At 30.8% G+C, this 24,494-nt stretch overlaps 1 protein-coding gene across 1 annotated transcript; it reads left to right on the plus strand.

Annotated features, from left to right (window-relative positions):
- Positions 1–5,124: 5,124 nt before the first annotated feature.
- LOC142618378 (uncharacterized) lies at positions 5,125–14,746 on the plus strand. Its single transcript, XM_075791298.1, has 4 exons — positions 5,125–5,152; positions 11,550–12,116; positions 12,189–14,375; positions 14,454–14,746. Exons 1-4 carry the CDS (start codon positions 5,125–5,127, stop codon positions 14,744–14,746), a joined length of 3,075 nt encoding a protein of 1,024 aa, XP_075647413.1.
- The last annotated feature ends 9,748 nt before the right edge of the window (positions 14,747–24,494 follow it).

The raw sequence follows: 24,494 nt of genomic DNA on the forward strand, positions 1-24,494 counted from the left end.
ATTGATCTTTTAAATTTACTCCAAAAAATATATATTATCACATATTGTGAACAACATTTTTTTTTTTTTTGTTTATTAAATTTCCATATACTAACATACTAAACTCTTTGCATTATTTAATTTTTTGTTTATTAAATTTCCATATAATAACATACTAAATTTCGATGATATGGGTTAATTATGACTAAGCATGCTTTGGAGTATGACTATAAAGACTTGTTGGGTCAAAATATGATTAAAAAAATGCCAGGACTAGAACTTGCTATGATAAATATGAGCATGAATGTTTAGCAAGAAGATGGAAAACATGGTGATGGTAATTCTTTGCATGAAATGCATATTATGTGTTGATGACATGAAATCATGAATGGATACTACCGGGGTGGTTGGTCAAGTTATTATGGGCTCATTCCTAAGAGTTTGGGAGGTGGAGGTTCCAAATTCGAATCTCACAATAAGAAGTGCTTAGGAAATAACTTTATGCTCTCAACTCATACTTATTAGCGTTCTCAATGGAACTGGGTGTATAGTTATGACTCATCCAGATCTTTTACTCTAGTAAACCTGGACCTAACAATTAGAGTGTCACTATAATTACGCCCAGGTGAAAGAAGCCAACTCAGGTCATCCCCTACTCATATTTTGTTCATCAAAAAAAATAAAAGAATGGATGAAATCTATGAGCATGCATAACATAATATATGGTCATTAAATTCTAAAAGACTTATTTATTAGTTGGATGGATTATGTGTCTAACATCTTCTCATTCAATAACCTAGCTTCAATGTGTGCTTATATTTGGGGTTCTTAAACTAAGTAATTTTCCATGTAATTTTTTATTTTTCTGAATTGTTACTAATTTTATTAATTTTCATTTTTATTAAATTAAATTAATTGGAAACTACATTTTTAAAACCCTCAATTTAAGGAGAATTGCGTTGTCGGTTAACTATTTTGAGGACCAGTACCTGTTAGACCCCTCATCACCCTTAGGTTGTGGTTCTCGCAACATTGTACTCTGATCTATGCGCCCCTATTTAATCAACTTTTTATGTATATTGTGTAATTGTGTTTAAAAAAAAAATGAAAAATGATGATACGTTTAGACATACTCAAACCATTAATCCAAAGTTGATTTTCTTTATATATGATTTATTCAAAACCAATCTAAACCCGTTTTTCTATTATCAAACCTTGTCCTTTGAAGAAAAATATTGACTCTACCGTACCGTTTGTGTTTGAGAAAGATCTTATAGGACCGTGTGATTCCTTCAAGTAAAAAAAAAAAAAAAATTCAACAAGAAGAAGAAGGAAGAAGAATAACGTGTTTTACTTCCATTGAATTGACTTGGATCGAATAGACAGTGCTGTCCTGTTTAGACTATATATATATAACAGAAGTAATGAAGTGTCAATTATTCGTGGCTCTTGTAGCTAGCAAAAATGGATGCCAGGACTTCCATCAGGGTTATCATCATTCGGATGCTTATTATCTTTCTGGTTCTCTCGTCTACGTACAAGATGGTGGTTACCGAACCCAACAATGTCGTCCCACGAGCGAGTAAGTCCCTCGTTTTCCCCTGGTTGCATGCAATATCTTTGTAAACGTTTTATATTCATGCACAGTTGGGTTTTATATTCATGCAATATCTTTGTCATGTTTGCAGAGAAAAACAGTATCCTGAGAGGAAATATTGTCCAAATGAAAATTGGTGGGAGATCCAGGGCAAAACCTTCCCCGCCTGACCATACAGGTTGTCAAACCTGCAACGAAAGTTGATCTGTATCATTCAATCGAATGAAGAAAATAAAATTGTGACGTTAATGGTATATAGATTGTCTTTTTCTATGAACAATACTTGTAATATAGGATGGAAATAATGAAAATCAATAAGCTAGTCCAAGAGTGTCCTGTGTTTTGGTCCATATGTCAACATGGAAAGCTTGTAAAAATTACTACGTAATGTGAGACTTCGATGTGGAAATCTCCTTTCACAAAGCTATTCAGTAACAAAAAGTTTAGTGCATAACAGAAGGGTTATAAATATTTGAGATTAAGATTTGACTACATTTCCTCGCTCGTGAATTTCCATTGTTCATACTTTAAATTCATTATGCTTTTCTTCATTTTCATTGTATATGGGTTCATACATGATATTCCATTTGCCTTTTTTTCTTATTCTCTTTTTTCCTTTTTCATTAGATATGGTGGAAGTGTTCATTTTATATATATATATATATATATATATATATATATATATATATATATATATATATATATATATATATATATATATATATATAACCCAACGTGTGTGTATGTTTAGTCTTTCAATTACGATGTATTTTATTCTCAGTAATAAAGATTATTATGCATGCTGCAATTCTCATTCAATGTACCAAACATGTACTTATATATATATATATATATATATATATATACATAATTTTATAACTGTTATGTGTATATGGAAAGTTTGTATATTTGAAAATATATTAATTTTAGAAATTATTACACCTATTAAGGAATAACTATTATATTCTTCTTATAAATGAATAATTATTCTTCATTTTAAAAAATAACTATTCATAAAAACTGATTATTTATATAGCAAAAAACATAACAAAATTACAAAATAATTAAATCATAGGAATAACTATTATATTACAACGTTTATTACAGTTTACAAAATATGCCCTTCGAGTGTCAATGTACCCCTCTCCTCAATGGCTACTCGGGCATTACTCCTTTTGTTAAAGATATTTGGTTATTTAGTTTAATATTGTATGAGCCCAAGAGGCCCAATTTAGCATATAGTATTTCTAGATCTAACCCTAGACTCTTCTACTCTTTATAAATCCTATTAAGGTTTTCTATATTTTATACTCCACTCATATATTAAAGATGTAGCCGTCAATGGCTTAACACCAAGTCATTTTTGTGTGTTCCTTGTGTTACTCTTTTATACTTCTGCTTTCTTTATCTCTTACAATTTATTAATACCTTTAAAAAGAATAAATTATCAAGAAAACAAACTGTTAAAAAAAAAGATGAAGAAGAGAGAGAGAGAGAGAGAGAGAGAGAGGCACTTATGCTTTATAGTAATTTTATCTTAAGAAATATCAAAGACTTAATTTGAAATATTTAATGGCAAAAACATCTTTTTTGATATTTATATTTTGAGGTTATTTTCATTTTTATCATCAATTTCTTTTATAACTTTAATTTGGTTCTTGAGGTTTTGAACCTATTCTCAGTTTAGCCCCTACCATCATCTTAGTGATGGAACTTGCTAACATGACTAATGGATTATTTTATTAGCACGCATGTGTGTGTGTGCATATATATATATATATATATATATATATATATATATATATATATATATATATATATATATACATATATATATGAAATGATGAATTTTAAAAATTAAAAAAAAAAATTAATTTTCCCCAAATAAAAGCCTCAAGATTTTGTTCTTTTCTAGCACTTTCTTAGCAACCTAACACTACAACAAACATAGAGAAAATCTAAAAAATGTTGTACATTACCAAGAGAAAAAATATATATTACTACCATTTCTTTCTTTTATTTTCTTAGTGTTGTTTGTAGTCTAATGCAGAGGGAGGGGGGAGGGGGGGAATTGCCCACCTCTAATTTACGCACACAAAAAAAAAATCACTTGTATATGAATGAATAATTCTACAGTCACAATCTATTTCACAACATTTTTTTACAAATTATTGATGTGGTTGATTTTTATTGGTTTTTATCTAAATTTTCACTAACATCATATTTTCACTTAGTAATAAATGCAAAGTTATGCCCTCACTAACATAGAATAAAACAAGAAAACTCTTAGAAGCCAAAACCTGATTAACAAAAAACAAAAAAAAAAAAAAAAAAAAAAACCCTGACACCCATATTTTATATAGTTCCACTCCCACACGTTTTCACCTCTTTTCTTGGTTATACATTTTTATCCTTTTACCCCCTTCTCACTGCACATTGGTGAGTCAATATTTTACCTAAACTAATAATAATAAAAAATTCTATTTAATTTTTTTTTTTTATGTGACTAAAGTTTAAAACCCTAAAGTTGTCCTAACTTTTTTTCTTCTTCTTCATTTCTAGACTTGTTTTAGGTTTCAAACTCTAGATTTTTTCTATAAATCAAAATTAAATACTTAGAGGGAAAGAAAAGTTGAATTATACATATATTTTTTAAAGTAATCAAGGCTATTAGGTTGAGATGTGAGACATGTATATAATTTTGTAGGTATATTGCTATATTCTTAATATTTTTAGATTGATTTATTTTCTCAATTTATTTTGAAGAATCAAATTAGATATATAAATTTTATGTATTTAGATTAATTTCTAACTTTGGTTGTTATTTTATATATATTTAATCATATGAAATATATACTTATACATAGTTAATTGAGATTATGGAAAAACATAAGCATAGTAATAAGTTCCAAGTGAATTCTAAACAAACTCGTATCAAGGTAGATTTTTTAAATCTTCATACGGATTGAATTCAAGACAATTAGGAATGAAAGCATGAACCAGTTTCAAAATGAAAAGAGGGGGAAAAAACACTGAATAACTTAAACTAGGTATGAAAAAAACATAATGAACTATATTTTGCATTTATATTATATTTTGTTTGACAATTACATTAGTTTACAATTGTTTATTTATCTTGTTGTTAATATCAATTAATATTTTCTAAATTAACTTTCCTTTTAATCTTATCCCTCTAAATTGAAATCCTAACTCCTTCATTGTTTATAGTATTAGTTTGATTTTTCTCTATTTTTTTGGGAACCAAACAATGCCCAATTAAAAGGAATAGAAAGAGAAGCAGGGAGAAAATATTAATACATTGAAAATCTCCAACCATGCTTCAATTTTCTACCGCTTTCTTGGCACTAAAGAGAGAGAGAGCATTCAAGCTATCCCACAAAATAACCATTGACATATCCCACCCTATTCAGTTACTGAGATGACGACCAAGATTCATACATATAATAGAACACAAGTGTTAGGGACATATTTTATGTAATTGGTTAATCCTTTGACAAAATGCACTTTACTTGTAATTGGGTAGATATATGATGAGTTTAAGACTTCAAGAAACATGTTGTTCAAGTCAAGTGTTAAAGCCATGAAGATTTGACCAAGAAACAAGTGAAGAACAGTTGTTCAATAAAGCTCGACAGCAATCTCGGCAGAAAGACTTATATTGAGATTTAAAGTCGAAACTTGATAGAAGCTCGACACAAGCTGTTTCTGTCGAGACTTATAAAATCAGAAATTCCAAATCTGATTTTCGGCTCATGCTTGTATATTTGTATAGGATTTCTTTTCTCACAACCCTATATATATATATATATATATATATATATATATATATATATATATATATATATATATATATATAAGGATTATTTTAAAGGCTGTCGCGTGTGCAAAAAGTGACAGAGTTCATTATTCTCTTTGAAGAAGCTAATGTGTCTTTACGCTTGGGTTTTGTGACCAAGGAGCTTTCTAATTTTCGTTGTTGATGAACTGAAGAACTTTGCAGCTAACTACCTCTTCAAGTTGCTGGAGTTAGTCACGTACTGGGATTCGTCCATCATTGGTTAGTCACGTACTGAGATTTGTGCATTGAACGGAAAGATTGCTGTTACAATACAAGTCCAATTAAGTATTGGGGTAAGAGTTCAACTGTAGGTTGGTATTTCGGGATAAACCAAAGGTTTTGGTAAGATTCCTTGTACTTGTAACCACTTATGATTGATAATAGTGGATTCTTGGGAGTGGTGACCTTAAAATTACCCGGTGGAGTTTTGCCTCTGTGGTTTTACTTGGTTGGGACCTATTCTAGTCTTGACATTCGAGTTTTATGCTTACTAACCTTCTGGTTTTTGTCTTGATAGATTGTCAGAGGGGAACGGTCAAATTAAAACTTCAAGAGTCCTTGTGTTTGAAGTAAAGGTCTAACCTTGTCTCTTTCATTTGGTTTGTTTATTGCTTTAATATATATGTTTTGTAGTTAGGTTTTATTGCTTCCATGGTTAGAAGCATGCTATGTTAATCTCTATTTCATTTTATCTGCTATTTTGAGACTAAGTTTTTGGGCGGGGATGCACGTACATGCTTCATGCATGAGTACGCATACTTTGTGTATTCCCGCACGCATGTTTGTACTTAGAAATCTAGATTTTAGGGTTTTGATGTTCTTGTTGCTTTGCTTTGTTTTAAATACATATTTGGAGTCTACTTAACTTAGATTTCATATATTTAAGTTTAGAGTCAATAGAATAACATGTTTTACATGATTTATTTGTTAGATTGATAATTAGAGTTTATATTCTTTGATGAACAACATGAACATGCATTGATGTATAGGTGATGTGATGCAAAGAGGTAAGGGTAAGTTATGCATTTGAGTATGAACATTCATCTTTTAATATGAGGGTTTGTTTCCTTGACAATTGAAGATTAAAATGAGATTAAAATGCAATGTTGATGTTACTGCATATGATATGTTTACTGCCCTTAGTTATATGAAGCATGAGATGCTAGATGAATCATAGGGTATGCCATGCCTAGATGTATATTAGAACATGTGTGGATGTCATGTTTAGATTTATTTTTAAGTTTGAAGGGATACATGTTGTTGATGATTGATTCTTAAAGATGTTGCCATATAGGCGAATGCTAGGTTGGTTGATAGATGCAAATTAGAGGACTTTTTGATGGAATTAGGATGTGAAACACAATGACTAGAGGTTAACCCACAGATCGAGTGAGGTTGGGTGCCTAACACCTTCTCATCCCCATGCCTAAACTCTGGAAACGTGCTCTGGTAAGACTGGTACTTCATACAAGGGTGCTATACATATAGTTCCTAAACCTAATCTAGGTGGCAAATCCATTTTCATCCTTTGCCGAGTCCACTTAGCCGAGGGGTACTCCCAAACATAAGCAACAATGCATGACCAATGCGGCATTCGGGGTGCTCACTGTGGGCACTTGCGCCCACATATGCAATAAGTTTTTTTTTTTTTTTTGGCAAAATGAAGTGAGTACTTTTAATAATGTATAATAACAACACTATCTTTCACAATAAAAAAGAAGAAGATCTTTAAAATGATTTTTTTTTACATTAAAAAATAAATACTACAAAACTTTAGTACAAAATCAATCATAGGTAATTTGTGGGATTTTAAAGAATAAATCGTTACATTTTATAAAAGATTTGATTTGAAATGTATAACAACTATTTTTTTTCTTTATATTGAATAGAATGTAATTTATTTTTCATAATTTAATTAATTCCTTTCATATTAAGTTTCCAATAGAGACAATAGGACTTTATTTTTAGTTTTACATATAGATACAATAAGATTTGAACCTATGAAATCTATTCTGTGCCTATTTTATGAGTATTGATCTTTACATTAGGCTAAAAAACTAATTGATTTTTTGTGCAGGCAAGATTCAAACTTAAGTCTCTTATGAGATGACAATAGATTTTACCAACTATTGATGTTGAGCTAATTGAAACCCACAATATTAGGTTTATAATAAATAAAAAATTACGTTAATATTCTATATTAAAAAATTGAATCACATAATCTATAATCTATAATCTATAATCACCAAGAGCCTTATAACTCCACTAGTTGGCACCTCCCACTATTTCCAATGAAGACATTTAGAGCATGTTTGGTACATTAAATGAGGATTAAGATAGGAATGATAATATTTATTACTAGGAATAAAATGTGTTGTAAGGAAATAATTAAACATATTTATAAGTTTGGTTGTGAGTTATAACATTACAATAAAAGTAAAGATATATATTTTAGGAAATATTTTACTCATACAATTATATTTCCTATAAAATATTATTTTTTAAATTAGAGAGAGAGAGAGAAAGAGAGAGAGAGAGAGATGAGTTATTTTTCATATGATTTTTTATTTACATAATTTTTATGTGCTTATGGAAAGTTTGTTTATTCGGAAATATATTAATTTTAGGAATTATTACACCTACTAAGAAATAGCTATTACAACCCTTTTAGGGAGGAATGTAAAAAAAAAAATTGTATATCTAGCACTATTCAATAGATATTCATAAGCAATGACTATTCCCTTTAATATAAATATAATCAAATTATAGAAAAGCTAAATCATATGAATAACCATTTTACATTACATTGTGTATTACAGTCTGCCAACATACCTTAGGGTTCAAATCCACCACCCCCAACTATCGATGAATCAAAAAAGAGGATAAATTTTACAAAATGAAATTTATAATCTACTCACAATTTTAAATGCCATTACTCTCATATGTATTTTTTAAAATTGAATTTAAATTCTTTTCCATAATTAAATCTTTCATTAAAATCCTTTACGTCATTTTTTAAATAGTAGAATATACAAACATAATCCTAGTAAATGCCTAATGATATCCATTTATAAACACAATCATGATAAGTGTCTATTAATAACTACCATAATTATCATATGTCATATTTACACCAAACAAATAAAAAGAAAGAAAAATAATCATATTACGTTAAACTTTTGCAAGTATTGATTGGTTATACATGTTTTCAATGACATCATGAATAATTTAAAAGAGTAATACTACAGTTACAAACTATTTTACAACAATTTTACAATATGTTGATGTGGTCAACTTCTTATTGGTTTTCATCTATTCCTATAATTAATATCACTTTTTCATTTACCAATAATCACTCACCACATCAGCAGTTTGTAATTTTTATATAAAATAATTTGTATCTCTAGCATTATTCAATTTAAAAATTGGATTATTTTCTTAAGTAAATATATAATGTGATTAAATTTGATAGACCTTAATGATCACCCACCCTTATTAGTGGGATGGTACTTCTCCATGCACAAAGTGTTCGGGGGGTTAGGGCTTAGAGGGATTAGTTCGAGCTACAGAGTCAAAGTAACGGCCAAAAAAATAGAAACAAAAATTAGGATGGATACAAATCCTTTGTCTCACTTTTTTTATTCTACTTTATGCTCTATCAAGACTATACTTGACGTGTAAATTTAGACATGCTCGCTTGAATAAATTTTTCAGTGTTCAACATGCATAGATTGCAACTTTTCCACCAAATAAAAAGAAAAGATCTCCTCAATTTTCTTCCCAAGCATATTTTCTATTTATTGTGCTTGGAACTTACGTTCCTATGCACGAAGTTCCTATGTATGAAGTGTTTGAGGACTAGGGGGGGATTAATTTGAGCTATAGAGTCAAATTAACGTTCAAAAAGTTAGAAGAAAAAAAATTAGGACAAATAAAAATCATTTGTTTCACTTTTTATGTTTTACTTTATGCTTCATCAGGACTATACTTGACACATGAATTTAGGCGTGCTCATTTGAATACATTTTTTCAATGTTCAAAGGGCATAAAATTGCAACTTTTCCACCAAAGAAGAAGAAAAGGTGCTCCTCAATTTCTTTCCCCGTATTATCTATTTATTATGCTTGGAATTTACATTCACAGATTTTTTTTTTTTTTAACTTTTTCTTGACTAAAAAAGTGGAAAATTCTTTTCACTTGAATAGTCAAAGTCCTCATGCACAAAGTAACACCAAAAAGTTTAACATAAATGAGAACGATTACAAATGCTTTGTCTCACTTTTTGTATTCTACTTTATGCTCCATCAAGTCTATACTTAATGCATAAATTTATACGTGCTAGTTTGAATTAAAGGAGTCAATTTCGTACTGGAGGCTATTTCAATTTAGCTAGGGGAATGAAATATTTCAATATCAGTTGATACTGGTGTACTGTTTCAGGTTTACCGCTATTTATATATTTCTATACATAAATGTGTGTGTGTGTGCGCGCGCGCATGTGTGTGTTATTTATGTAAGTATGAATTTATTAATTTTTACATTTATCAACATAAAATTTAAAATCTATATATTTTATAAGCCTACATATTAGCTCAAGTATATTAACCAATCTATTAGATTAAATAAAACAAATTTAATAATTTTTTTCAATTTTTTATTATTTTTATTGTACAACTCGAAATGCCAATACCGGCCAATACAGGCCGATTAAAGCTGTTGCAACTGAAATAGGCCGGTACAACCCGGTTTTTTTACTAGTACGTTTTGAAGGAGTACCGATATCAATTTAATGGCCAATATGATATATTTCCTTGGTATGACTAGTACTGGTATGGTATTGATTTCCTTGGTTTGAATACATTTTTTTCAATGTTCAAAGTACATGTAATTGCTCCCTTAAAAAAAATTTAAAATTTTTAAAGTACATGTAGACCTCACATTTTATACCCCTTACGACTTGGGCCTCTATTCCCCAATGACGCTGAAATTCTAGGACCCAAGATTGGTTTAGGGCTCAATCAAATTTTAAATTGACTTGATAAATGTTAAAATGAAAAATATAACTTGTTATGAACTGCCCGAAAAAAACCGACTTACAAAAAATGAGCTGCCCAAACTGTTAGGAATTTCGAGGAGTAATATAATGAAATAACAAAATGATCTAGTAGACAAACAAAAAATTTGATTGACTTGAAGACACAATTGAATGTTATCCTTAGACAACATTTTCCTCCACACAAGAGTTGCTCAAGGGTTACTACAAATTTATCCCCATGATACAAACGTGTTTATTGGGTTCTACAAATATCAATTTTGGAAAAAACTTACAGGTTTCTTATGTTTCTAAGAAAGATGAAAGAGAAGAAGTTACCAAATGATTATGAACCACTATTTATATCCAAAGGATTATGACTCTTCAATAAGACATTTTCATTCAATATGCACATTTTCAGTCAATAGGCACATTTTTATTGAATAGACACCTTTAATATATATCAAATATTAAGGGTTATGATCTTTTAATAGGCACCTTTAGATACATCTAATTTGAAAGGTTATATGACCTTTTAATAGACATCTTTTGATATATGTGTGTGTATATTATAACTTACTGTGTATGCAACACAAATTAAACTGGAAACGCAATATTTTGTATCTTATTTCTTCCCACAAAAACCTAAAAAATAAAACAACATTACTTTTTTTCGCTTAACTTACAAAACTTTGTGCTATTTCTTTCAATATAATAATATTTTTAATATATATATTATGGTACATTTCGAAATGGTACACTGGTATGTACCTGTACCAAAATATTCTGTTCCATTTAATGTTATAAACACTATTTTGGAACCTGTTTCAATTTATTTATTAAAATGATACATTTTGGTACCGGTCGGTTTTAAAATTGCCACGTAGAATTTATTATAAAATTTTTATAAATGTAACATTACTTAAACCTAAGTCCCACCAATTATAAATTATAAATTTTTTTTCCTTTTTTTATTCCATTCTTCTTTTTATGAAAAGAGTATAACATATTTCCGTAATACCAACTTAACCTCATATATGGTGTTTCATACCTAATAAATGACCGACATCTATCCAAAAAAGTCACATTAGTCATTTATTGGGGTTTGTGGAGTAGACTGATTAGCTCTTTTAGACAAATGTCAGTCAATTGGAAAGCCAGTCTTAAAAATGAAAACCAGTCACTCCTGCCTTCATGGACTCTCCTTCCTAATAATAATGCAACCAATTCTTCCAACAATCAAAATGCAAGCTCAAATCCATGCAGTTGGTTCGGTGTTTCTTGCAACCATGCAGGAAGTGTTATCAGATTAAACCTAACTAACTCAGGCTTGAAAGGTACTCTCCATGAATTTTCATTCTCATCACTCCCTAACCTTTCATTTGTTGACCTCAGCATGAATGAACTCTTTAATACAGTTCCTATTGATATTTGTTACCTGTCTAAACTCATATATCTTGATCTATCCTTTAATAACTTTTCGGGGAAAATCCCACCCCAGATTGGCCTACTGATCAACCTTGAGGTCTTGCACCTCGCTAAAAATCAGTTAAGTGGCTCAATTCCTCCAAAAATAGGTCATTTAAAGTCTCTTACTGAACTTTCTTTGTGTGCCAACAATTTCTGTGGATGCATTCCCGCTTCATTAGGCAATTTGAGCTATTTGGTTGACTTTTCTCTCGATAGTAATTTCTTTTCGTGTTCCATTCCTATATCTTTAGGTAATTTAAGCAACTTGGCTTATTTGTACCTCTATGATAATCAACTTTCTGGTTCCATTCCTCCACAAATTGGAAACCTTACCAATTTAGTTGAACTGGACATAAGTAACAACAATTTCTCCGGTCCCATTCCTTATAGTATTGCAAAATTTGAAAAGCTAACATTGTTGCATATGAACCAAAATCAGCTCTCTGGCTCCATCCCCCTAGAAATTGGAAATCTAAAGTCTCTCATATTCTTAAACCTTGAAAAAAATAATCTTTCTGGCTTAATTCCCATATCTTTAGGTTCTCTTAAAAACTTAACTCTTTTACACCTGTACAACAATCAACTTTCTGGTACCATTCCTGAAGAATTAGGAAACTTAACGTCCATAATTGATCTTGAACTAAGTAGAAATCAGTTGAATGGTGCTATTCCAATTTCCATTGGTAGGTTGAGTTGCTTAAGAGCTTTATTCCTTCGTGATAACCAACTTTCTGGTCCCATTCCACAAGGGATCAGAAACTTAACGAAGCTGACTGCACTGCTGCTAGATGCCAACCACTTCACTAGCTTTTTGCCTCAAAACTTATGCCATAGTGGGTCTCTCCAATTACTAAGGGCAAACAACAACAATCTCACAGGTCCAATTCCAAAAACCTTGAGAAATTGTACAAACTTAATTAGAGTCCGCCTTGAAAGAAACCAACTCTTTGGAAATATATCTGAAGATTTTGGTGTCTACAGAAACCTACAATACATGGACCTGATTTACAATAGATTTTATGGTGAAATCTCACACAATTGGGGCAAGTGCACACAACTAACCACTCTAAAGATTGCTGGGAACAATATTTCTAGTCGTATACCAGTTGAAATTGGAGACTTAGTTCAACTCCAAGTACTTGATCTTTCTTCTAACCACTTGGTTGGGGAGGTTCCAAAGGAATTTGGAAAGTTCACTTCTTTGTCGAAGTTGACGTTGAGTGGCAATAAACTTTATGGTGCTTTACCCTTGGAGCTTGGATCATTAATAAATCTTGAGTATCTAGATCTATCCACTAATAGGTTTGGCAAGGCAATCCTGAGAAATATAGGGAACCTTTTGAAACTACATTACTTGAATATGAGCAACAACAAGTTTATCCTTAACATTCCAGTCCAAATGTGTGAATTAGCTCATTTGTCCCAGCTAGATTTGAGCCTTAACTCACTCGAAGGAGAGATACCCTCACAAATCAGTAATATGCAGAGCTTGGAGTTGTTGAATGTATCCCATAATAACTTCTCCGGTTTCATTCCAGCTGTTTTTGAAAAGATGCGTGGCTTGTCGTCTATTGACATATCCTACAATGAGTTAGAGGGTCCTCTTCCCAACAGCCAAGCATTTCATGATGCTCACATTGAAGCATTACAAGGTAATAAAGGATTGTGTGGAAACATTACGGGATTGCAACCCTGTAAGGCCAGACATATCTCAAAGAAGGGAAATAAAATCATTTTCCCTCTCTTGGGAACACTTTCACTTGTATTGGTATTCTTGGGAATATTCTTCATTTTAAAAGGAAAAGGGCAAAATCCACAAGAAAATCAAAACACATACACTGACAAGGAAGAAGTGTTTACAATATCAACTTTTGATGGAAGAACAATGTACCAGGAAATCTTTGATGCAACCCAAGGTTTTGATGCTAAGTTTTGCATTGGGGAAGGAGGATATGGAACCGTTTATAAAGCCCAGCTAATATCTGGAGATACATTTGCAGTTAAGAAACTCACATCCTTGTGTAATGGTAATATTTCACAACAAAAAGAGTTCTTAAATGAGATAAGCGCATTAACAGAAATCCGGCATCGAAATATTGTAAAATTGCATGGCTTTTGTTCACATTCACGTTTCTCAATTTTAGTTTACGAGTACCTTGAAAAGGGTAACTTGGCCTCAATGTTGAGCAATGATGGAGGGGCTAAAGAATTGGACTGGAATAAGAGGGTGAATATCATCAAAGGTGTGGCTCACGCTTTGTCTTACATGCATCATGATTGTTCAACACCAATTGTTCATAGGGACATATCAAGCAAAAATGTTTTGTTGGATTCAGAGTACGAGGCTCATGTTTCAGATTTTGGCACAGCTAAGATTCTTAATCAAGACTCATCCAATTGGACTTCACTTGCCGGCACATATGGATATGTTGCACCAGGTAATGTACTTACTTGTTTAATCAATATAGAACATAGATCATATGAATACATTGGCATAATATTCTACTTTTTTTTAGAGCTTGCTTATACAATGAAGATAACTGAGAAATGCGACCTGTTTAGCTTTGGAGTTTTGGCTATTGAAGTGATCAAAGGTAGGCATCCTGGTGAAATCATCTCCATTCTATCTGCTTCAACTGTGGAGGATAATTTCTTGTTGAATGATTTGTTAGACATACGCCTTCCACCTTCCACTCTTGAGGTTGAGAATCAACTAATACTCATCAGAAAGTTGGCAATTGCATGCTTGCATGCTAATCCAAAATCTAGACCAACTATGCATATGGTCTCTCAAATTTTATCAAGCTGAAGTGCACTTTCCTAGAGCCATCATAGTCTGACTAAGACAAGCAAGGATATGAAATAAGACACTATATTCTGTCAAATTTATGTTGTTGAAGGCAACTGTTTGTTTAAGATTATGTAATGCATAGATTGCTACTAGATGTTTGATTGCATGTATTAATAATGTGCTTCTAGTAATACAGATTTCAAGGCATTGTGATTATACATGTTTGATTAGCTATTATTAGGGTTTTTGGCCCCGATAGTAACAAAGTTAACCATCTCTTGATCAAATTATTAATTAATTCACTTATGCTTTAGATCTAAACTGAATAGCAACACACAAACATGCATCACACAAAGACAACAAAATGATGACCTGAGAAAACCGATGAAACAAACTATTTCATAGTAAAAACTTGGGGGATTTAATCATCAATACCCAAGTGAACAAATCCACTAGAATATTATTGAAGTGTGTAAAAAAAGATTAACCCTAACTTGAATGTATCATGACAACACACAGCGTCAAGACTATGGGTTCTTCTATTCTCAACTTGTTGCATGTGAATGTATGCTCAAGACTTCGAGAACAACTCTGAAAGATTTGTACCAATAACTTAAATGTAAACTAGATGCAACAATTTTACATTGATCATAGGATCTTTTGAATAAACATAGGTCTCTAGTTGATGATTCAAGAGTGGTTGGAAAATTTAAGATCTATACTATTAGTATTAGATGTTTAATTGCCAGTACTAATAATATGCTTCTGGAAACACATATTTCAGGGCACTGTGATTATATATATGTTTGATTGGCTATTTTGGAATGCATTAAGATTTCAATTTTCAAATGAAGTGAAATAGAGATTAGGGACGTATATTATGCATTTTGTTTTTATTCATTCGCTCTTATATATTCCAACTGAGTCGTATTTAAAAATTAAAAAAAGAAAAAAAAAGTAATGGGAAAATATCTAGTTATAGTATGCGCTTTGTATAGCTTTGTGTTCAAAATCAGATATTTGGATGCAAGACTTAGTATCCCCTCAAGGCCAATTGTCAATAAATGTCTGCAAGATGTCATTAGAGAAACCAAAAAACTGTTGCTAAAAGAGCAATTGTGCAAGAAACTTGCTGAGTAATTTTATTGGTTAGTAGAAATAAAATACATCAAGGTGCTAAGATTATATACACTTATGGTCTGTTTGGATGGACGGGGAAGGGAGAGGGACTGGAGGGGAGTAGAGTAGAGTTGATTAGAAATAAACTAATTTTATGCTAAATCTACTCTACTCCCACTCCCTCCCCCTCAATCCAAACTAACCATTAGAAACCAAGCAAGAGAGATTAAGCAAAAACAGAAAAAACTAAACTAACAACCTTCCTAACCGTTATACAGTATAACGGAAATAACTAACCCCGCTAACTTCCAATCAGGGACTGACATGCATGTGTATCAAGGACTTGAAAATCACGGATCTGCACTTGTATAAAATATTACACTAATACGACTTGTAGTAAAAAACAAACATTATTGAGCCTAAGCTACATGTCGCACAACTGCACAATTCATATTCTTCATTTCTTTTTTTTAAATCCAGTGGTTTAGTTGCTATATGATTCCTCATATATGTTCAGTAGATAACGAACTTTATAGTAACAAAATTAGACTTTAGTTCAAATGAACAATTAGGGTAGCACTTAGCTAGAGGGACCTTACAGTTACTAAATGTATGGCTATCGCATGATGGTGACAAAAATAATTAAAATATATTTTAGTAGGACTTCAATGTGCATAAAGTCTTATGTTGAATAATAATGATAAAAGTGGATGGTTAAAATAACTATTTTTTATAATTAAAAAAATCCTTTGATTTTTATTCCTACTAAATTAAATATCATACAAAGCAAGAAGAACTGTACTCAGGAATATCTTCAAGTGAAACTTGTAATTATGAAAGAATAAAAATAAAAATAATCCTCCTTCTAGAGCGTGAACAACGGCATTGCCATTGCATTTTACTGAGAAACATGAGAAAAGGCGAAGTAACATCTTTGATACCATCCCCCAAGGTGTGCCTTCAAGCACATGATTGTAGGGTCCAAAAATTGGATCAATTTGCTGTAATTTGAAGCTTGAGCTTGTAGATTAAGTGGTTTTCCTATATGTTAATTCGGAGTTTGTGTGCGTAAATATTTTTCTTTAAATTCATATTTGTTTGAAATTTTTAGCACTTTTTACCTAATCTAGAGAGTCTGACAACTAATTCTAAGCTCGAATTCTATAGAGTGAATTTGGGAACTGTTGTGAATTCCTTTTATATGGTGTGACAAACTTGAGAGAGAGAGAGAGAACATCCCAAAAAAATCAATATATTGGAAGCTGGTAACCCATAATGTAGGTCAATTACTATGCAAGGTAGTTAATATCATATCAGTACCGGCCAATATATACTGTACCGATATGTATACTGGTATCAAACTGCCAACGTTTCGTACCGGTTTAAATATCGGTCGTACCGGCCATACTGGCCAACTTCGGGCAATACCGGCCGATACCGGGCGTACTGGCCAATACACCCAAAAAAAAAATGTTTTTTTTTTTTTAGTTTAGTAATTTTTGAACTTTTTTAAGGGAAAAATGGTAACTTATTTGCATTAACTTATTAGTATTATTTGTTTCTTAGTATGCAATGAACAATTAATTTTTCTATTTTTTATATTATGTTTTTTTTTTTCCTTTTAATTGATGCTAAAGTCTAAAACCATGAATAATTTGTTCTAAATTAAAGTAATGTTTTATAGTAAACTTTTATATTTATTATAATATATATATACACACACACACACACACATACATACATACATATATATATATATATATATATATATATATTTATAAATATAAAAAATAACAGTAAACCTAAAACGGTACACGAGGTATTGACCGGTACTGAAATATATCGTTCCACTGGTCAAACTAGTACAACTTCCAGTATGAGATTGACTCCCTTACTATGCACATGCGGATTCTCAACTGAACCCCAAATGCACTTCCCTAGCGCCACAGTCTCTCACAAGGACAAGCAAGGATATAGGGAATTGTTTGGAAAGCAATATAATCTTTTAAATTTATGCTGCTGAAGGCAATTTTTTGTTTAGGGTTATATATTGCCTACAGTACCACTAGATCTTTAAATGCAAGTATTAATAAATTGCTGCTGGTAATAGAGGGCACTATACATGTATGATTGGTTGTTTTAGAACGCATTATAAAGAATGAAGGATTTCGAATGTTTTAGAATGCACTGTACATGTTTTATTAATATTTTATGGTGGTGAAGAGTTTTTGTGAGAGAGCGAGAGGAAGAAAGACAAATTAGAAAGAGAAAGAAACATATTTTATTGTGTGTGTGTTTGTTATTTTAATGTGTTGTATAGGAAAATAAGAGTTGGGATGATAGGTATATTGTAAAATAGTCTGGTATAATTGATAAAGTAGTTTTTTAAGATGGTAAAATAGAATAAGATGGCATTTCCGGATGTGAATGCTCTTATGTGGCGTTTGGTATGGGGTAATATTTTAGGATTCCCAGGAATATTTAAAGATTCCCATGTTTGGTTGCAAATCACGGTAAGGAATCAGATGCCAGGGGAATGTGGATTCCTCTGTCAGTAGGAATGTGGATTCCCTTTAAAACAGGTGGGAATCCAGATTCCCAAGTTTAAACGAAATTGTATTTTTTATAAATTGACAATTTTAACCATTTTTTCATTATCATTTAAGCAATTAAGATCAAATATAAAACAAATTATTATGGATTAAATTCTTTTAAAATTATTATTAAGAATAACAGCATTTAAGAATTTAAATAGTTATTTTTGTATTGTACCTGTCATTTTGAAATGTTTAGACTATAATTTTATTGAATTTTTCATAATTAATAGTTTATATTTGGTTTTTCATTATTTATTTAGATGAAGATTTTTTTTTAAGGACTTGATAGTTCACATTCAAATCTAAGGATAGAATAAGAAAAATAAATAATTCATTTAAGATTCTTGGGAATAAACCATATATTATCATCTCACATTCCTAGGAACCTTAAGATATTCTCAATAAAACCAAACACAGGAATAGCTACATTCTTAGGAATGTGATTCCTAAGAATCACATTCCTAGAAATCTGGATGCCGAGAGTAATGTGGATTCCCCGTACCAAACGCCACATTATAGTGATCTTCGGTTTTAGTCATTTATATTCCAACTAATTTGGTTAAGGCGCATTTAAAATTTAAAAAGAAAAAAGAAAAAAAATCAGTAAGATTTTAGTTTCAATATGCTCTGTATATCGATTTTATGAAAAGGATCACATATTTGGATGCAGATCAATCCCTTCCAGGCTAATGATGGTAAATTTTATTGTCTGCAAGATTTCATTTAGGAATTCAAGCAATCCAGTACTTTTAATACTTATTAAAACATACGAACACGAAAATAGTATATAGAATTTTTTAAACAGGCTTATAATATATTACATAACCAAAGTACCACTAGAAAATGACCTAATTTTTATAATAGTAGCCTAGGGTTATAAAGACTGAAACTCTAACACACACAACCAGTACCTAGAAATACATTTCACCCTAAAAATAATAGAGATTAAATTTAATAAGGATGTAGTATAAACACCCTTTTTACTCCCACTATTCAAATGGTGCCACCTTAGTTTTTTAAACTTGATTTAACTTAAAAGATTATAGCCTAACACACATGATTTCTGTACCCTTAAATATATTCAAATATTAATTTAAAAAAGAAATGTGCTCGGGTCTCCCTGTCTTCTTCATTGTTATGTCCACCACATCTCTTGCACCATCATCACCAAACCACACTCGCTGCCACCGCAACTGCTGCCACTAACTCTCAAGTCCTCTTCAATTGCCACCTCTCTATGAAAAACCCAAAAAGATTCCTTCTTCAACTCTCTCTCTTCACCTTCACTTTTTAGTTTCCATGAATACTTTTTCTCTTGATTGGTCAACTTTTTTCCTTTAGAAGCTCAAATCCTCCATCCTTTTCTTTCAAATTTTGTGTACCTCAACTGGGTTCTTTGAATTTTGATCTGGGTATCGAGATTTTTGATAGCCAAACTTTATTTTTATGAATATTTTAATATCACTTTTATAGAAAATATAAAAATCTATTAAAAAATCAATTACATTTTTCTTTTCTCCTCAAAAGTTTATAAAATTACTTACTAAACCAATTCCTTTAAGGCATTCATTAACTTTTCTCATTTAGAATAATTGCAATTGCACTAATTCCTCAAGTCAAACACCTCTTACCAAATGTCCCACATTCAAAGCTTTTCTCTATTTTTTCTCGTGATTACTAACTAATGGTATGTTTGGTTGGGATGATTTTGGGAAAGATTGAAGAAGATGAGAAGAAAATAAGAGAGAAAATAGTTGGGAAATGTGTTTGGTTGGAAGGCAAAGGGAAAGAGAAAATGGTGGGGATCAATTTTTTTCCCTTCGGGTCCACCAAATTACAATCTCTCCAAAATAGAGAGAAAACAAGAGAGATAACTTTTGTGCATGTGAAAAGAATATTTGGTCTTTGGTACTTTGCTACTCGTTCTTCCTTTTGTTTTTTCATTCTCCGCTCCACCTACTTCCTTTATTCACTTTGGACTTCTTTTCTTCGTCTTTTATTCTTTGTTTTTTAGTTAGCTCCTGCTTTCCTTTCTACGCTTCTATCTTCTTCTCTTTTTTCTTCGCTTCCTTTCTTTTTCTTTTCCTTTTTTTTTTTTTTTTTTTTTTTTTTTTTTTTTTTTTAATATGGATGCCTCTTTTTCAAATTAACTATATATAAATGTTAAAAGACAAACAAAGAAGCTCATTGTGACGAGTGGAGAGATGGTGTGGGGTCCAAGCTTTCTATGGGGCTGGCGGCGTAAAAAACCTTTAGGTCACACTAAAAAAAGAAAAAAAGAAAAATGAAAGGTTGGCATTGAACTATTTCTCTCTCAGCGCACAACAAACAATGTCGTGGTGAAACTCATTTATTAGATAAGGAAGAAATTCAAATTTGAGAACAAGAACGATGTCGGAATAATATTGTGGGGTTAGTGTGTACCTATGCTCGTGTGTTTGTGGACCACGGAACAATGGCGGTTTTATGAATTTTTCTTAGAATAATCATTAAGAAATTTTAATTATGGAGAATTTAATATAAAAAAGAACTTAAATATATCGATATTAATAAATAAAATACCCAGTTACATAATGTTTTGTAATTTTCTTTTATTAAAAAAATGAAAAACAAAAAAGTATTTATGAAAGATAAAGTGATAAAAATAGAGAATGCTGAAATGAGAGTAATAAAGTGAGAGAGTCTGAAATAAGGATAAGTTAAGAAGAGAAAAATGGAGAGAGAGAGAGAGAGAGAGAGAGAGAGAGAGAGAGAGAGAGAGAGAGCAATGGATGACAACTATTGCAACTGCGAGCTAAGCCCCAAAGAAAAACTTATAAGGCTACAATATTTCCCTTGGTTTTAGAATTGTGTCAAGGACACAACAACTAATAAATTATTAAATCTCAAGTTTGGCACTCAAGTTTTGTTTTCTTTTGGTTTTATGTATATATATATATATATATATATATATATATATATATATATATATATATATATATATATATATTCTTTTCAAGTCATAAAGCGTTCCCCTATCTTACGTAAAAAACTGAGATGGCCTATCAATCCTATTGGAGTTTGGATGGGTCCAATTAAAAAAAAAAAAATATATATATATATATATATATATATATATTATATACTATATTTTAGAAAATTATTAAGATATGAAATGATTATTATTTTTGTAATGTTAATTCGGTTGTTTATACATTGCTTTATTTTTTATTAAATTTTGGATATAGGGTATAAAAATCAAGATCAATTAATTTTTTTATTATATATTTTTAGATGTTCTATTTCTAATTATAATGATTTATTATGTATTTATTTTAATAATTATAAAATTATTAATTGATATTTATAATGTCAACAATTCAACCACCTGTCCATCCTCAATCGAATCAAAAAACCGAGAACCATTTCTCTAAGAAAAAAGTTAGCAACATTTGCATCATACCTCAGAATGATTAATTATAACTGGAACTTTGTGTAGTTGTTAATAAATTGCAAATCAGCTCAGCATATATTTGATATGGGACTAATCGCACATCTATACAACACACACTTAGTCAACATCCAATTGAATCTAAAACATCACAAAAACCATGCCCGCTTTGAGGAATTAGTGCATTTTGAATTATTACAAATGACTTATCAAAATCACCTTGAATTTTTTCTGGAAAAATTAGATAAAAACATGAATATGAACACTTGGACATCTGAACATAATTTCAAATGAGATAAAGTGGAGCGAGTCAAAAGAGTTAGAGATAATGCATACAAGAACGTTCCTCACTCCCTCTTGCCTATAAATTACTTCATTGAAAGACTTACAGACCTCCTATCCACAGCAGAAAATTTTAAGCAAAAAGACCAATGAAATTGCACATATCCTGGGCAATGGCAATGGTACACTACACTACAATTTTTTACGTATATTATTATTATTATTATTACTATTATCATTATTATAATACTTTTTTGCTCCTTATAACATCTTCCTTTGTTGAGGTATTGCGAAATAATAACACCATCTCTATATATCTTTATAAAACGAAAATCCATCTTAAGAAAATTTATTTTTTTAATTAATTAATTAATTTTAATAATTTGATAGTTTGATGATTTGAATCATAAATATTTTCAATCAAGAATATCAAAATATGCCAGTAAACCTAAAAGACTTTTGGGTTTTTTAAAAAATTTCAAAGATTTAGAAAGTTAACAACAACGTGTGTCCCAAATTGTCTGGGGAAGGAAAATGGAAAGACCATACATATAATGTACAAAAATGGTAAGAAACGTTTAAAAACCGTGAGAAGGCAAGACGTGAACAATATGAGGATATGAGTTGTTACAAGCAATATCAATATATAATTCATAAGATTAACTTACCCTTGTTAGTCAACCGAGAAAAAAAAAAAAAAAAAAAAAAAAACTTGCACTTGTGATAATATCCAAAAGCTTTGTTTTTGTTTTTTTTTTTTTAATCTTTTAAATTTACTCCAAAAAAAAATTATCACATATTGTGAACAACATATTTTTTTTGTTTATTAAATTTCCATATACTAACATACTAAATTCTTTGCATTATTTAATTTTTTGTTTATTAAATTTCCATATAATAACATACTAAATTTCGATGATATGGGTTAATTATGACTAAGCATGCTTTGAAGTATGACTATAAAGACTTGTTGGGTTAAAATATGATTAAAAAAATGACAAGACTAGAACCTGCTATGGTAAATATGAGCATGAATGTTTAGCAAGAAGATGGAAAACATGGTGATGGTAATTCTTTGCATGAAATGCATATTATGTGTTGATGACATGAAATCATGAATGGATACTACCGGGGTGGTTGGTCTAGTTATTATGGGCTCATTCCTCAGAGTTTGGGAGGTGGAGGTTCCAAATTCGAATCTCACAATGAGAAGCACTTAGGAAATAACTTTATGCTCTCAGCTCATACTTACTAGCATTCTCAATGGAACTGGGTGTATAGTTATGACTCATCCAGATCCTTTACTCTAGTAAACCTGGACCTAACAATTAGAGTGTCACTATAATCACGCCTAGGTGAAAGAAGCCAACTCAGGTCACCCCCTACTCATATTTTGTTCCTCAAAAAAAAAAAAAGAATGGATGAAATCTATGAACATGCATAACATAATATATGGCCATTAAATTCTAAAAGACTTATTTTTTAGTTGGATGGATTATGTGTCTAACATCTTCTCATTCAATAACCTAGCTTCAATTGGTGCTTATATTTGGGGTTCTTAAACTAAGTAATTTTCCATGTAATTTTTTATTTTTCTGAATTGTTACTAATTTTATTAATTTTCATTTTTATTAAATTAAATTAATTGGAAACTACATTTTTAAAACCCTCAATTTAAGGAGAATGGCATTGTCGGTTAACTATTTTGAGGTCCAGTACCTGTTAGACCCCTCATCACCCTTAGGTTGTGGTTCTCGCAACATTGTACTCTGATCTATGCGCCCCTATTTAATCAACTTTTAATGTATATTGTGTAATTGTGTTTAAAAAAAAAAAAAAAAAAATGATGATACGTTTAGACACACTCAAACCATTAATCCAAAGTTGATTTTCTTTATTTATGATTTATTCAAAACCAATCTAAACCCGTTTTTCTATTATCAAACCTTGTCCTTTGAAGAAAAATATTGACTCTACCGTACCGTTTGTGTTTAAGAAAGATCTTATAGGAACGACATGTGATTCCTTCAAGTAAAAAAAAAAAAAAATTCAACAAGAAGAAGAAAGAAGAAGAATAACGTGTTTGACTTCCATTGAATTGACTTGGATCGAATAGACAGTGCTGTCCTGTTTAGACTATATATATAACAGAAGTAATGATGTGTTAATTATTCGTGTCTCTTGTAGCTAGCAAGAATGGATGCCAAGACTTCCATCAGGGTTATCATCATTCGGATGCTTATTATCTTTCTGTTTCTCTCGTCTACGTACACGATGGTGGTTGCCAAACCCAACAATGTCGTCCCACGAGCAAGTCCCTCGTTTTCCCACGGTTGCA

This window comes from Castanea sativa, chromosome 12 (assembly GCF_040712315.1).
Source record: "Castanea sativa cultivar Marrone di Chiusa Pesio chromosome 12, ASM4071231v1".
In the NCBI taxonomy this organism is placed as follows: Eukaryota; Viridiplantae; Streptophyta; class Magnoliopsida; order Fagales; family Fagaceae; genus Castanea; species Castanea sativa.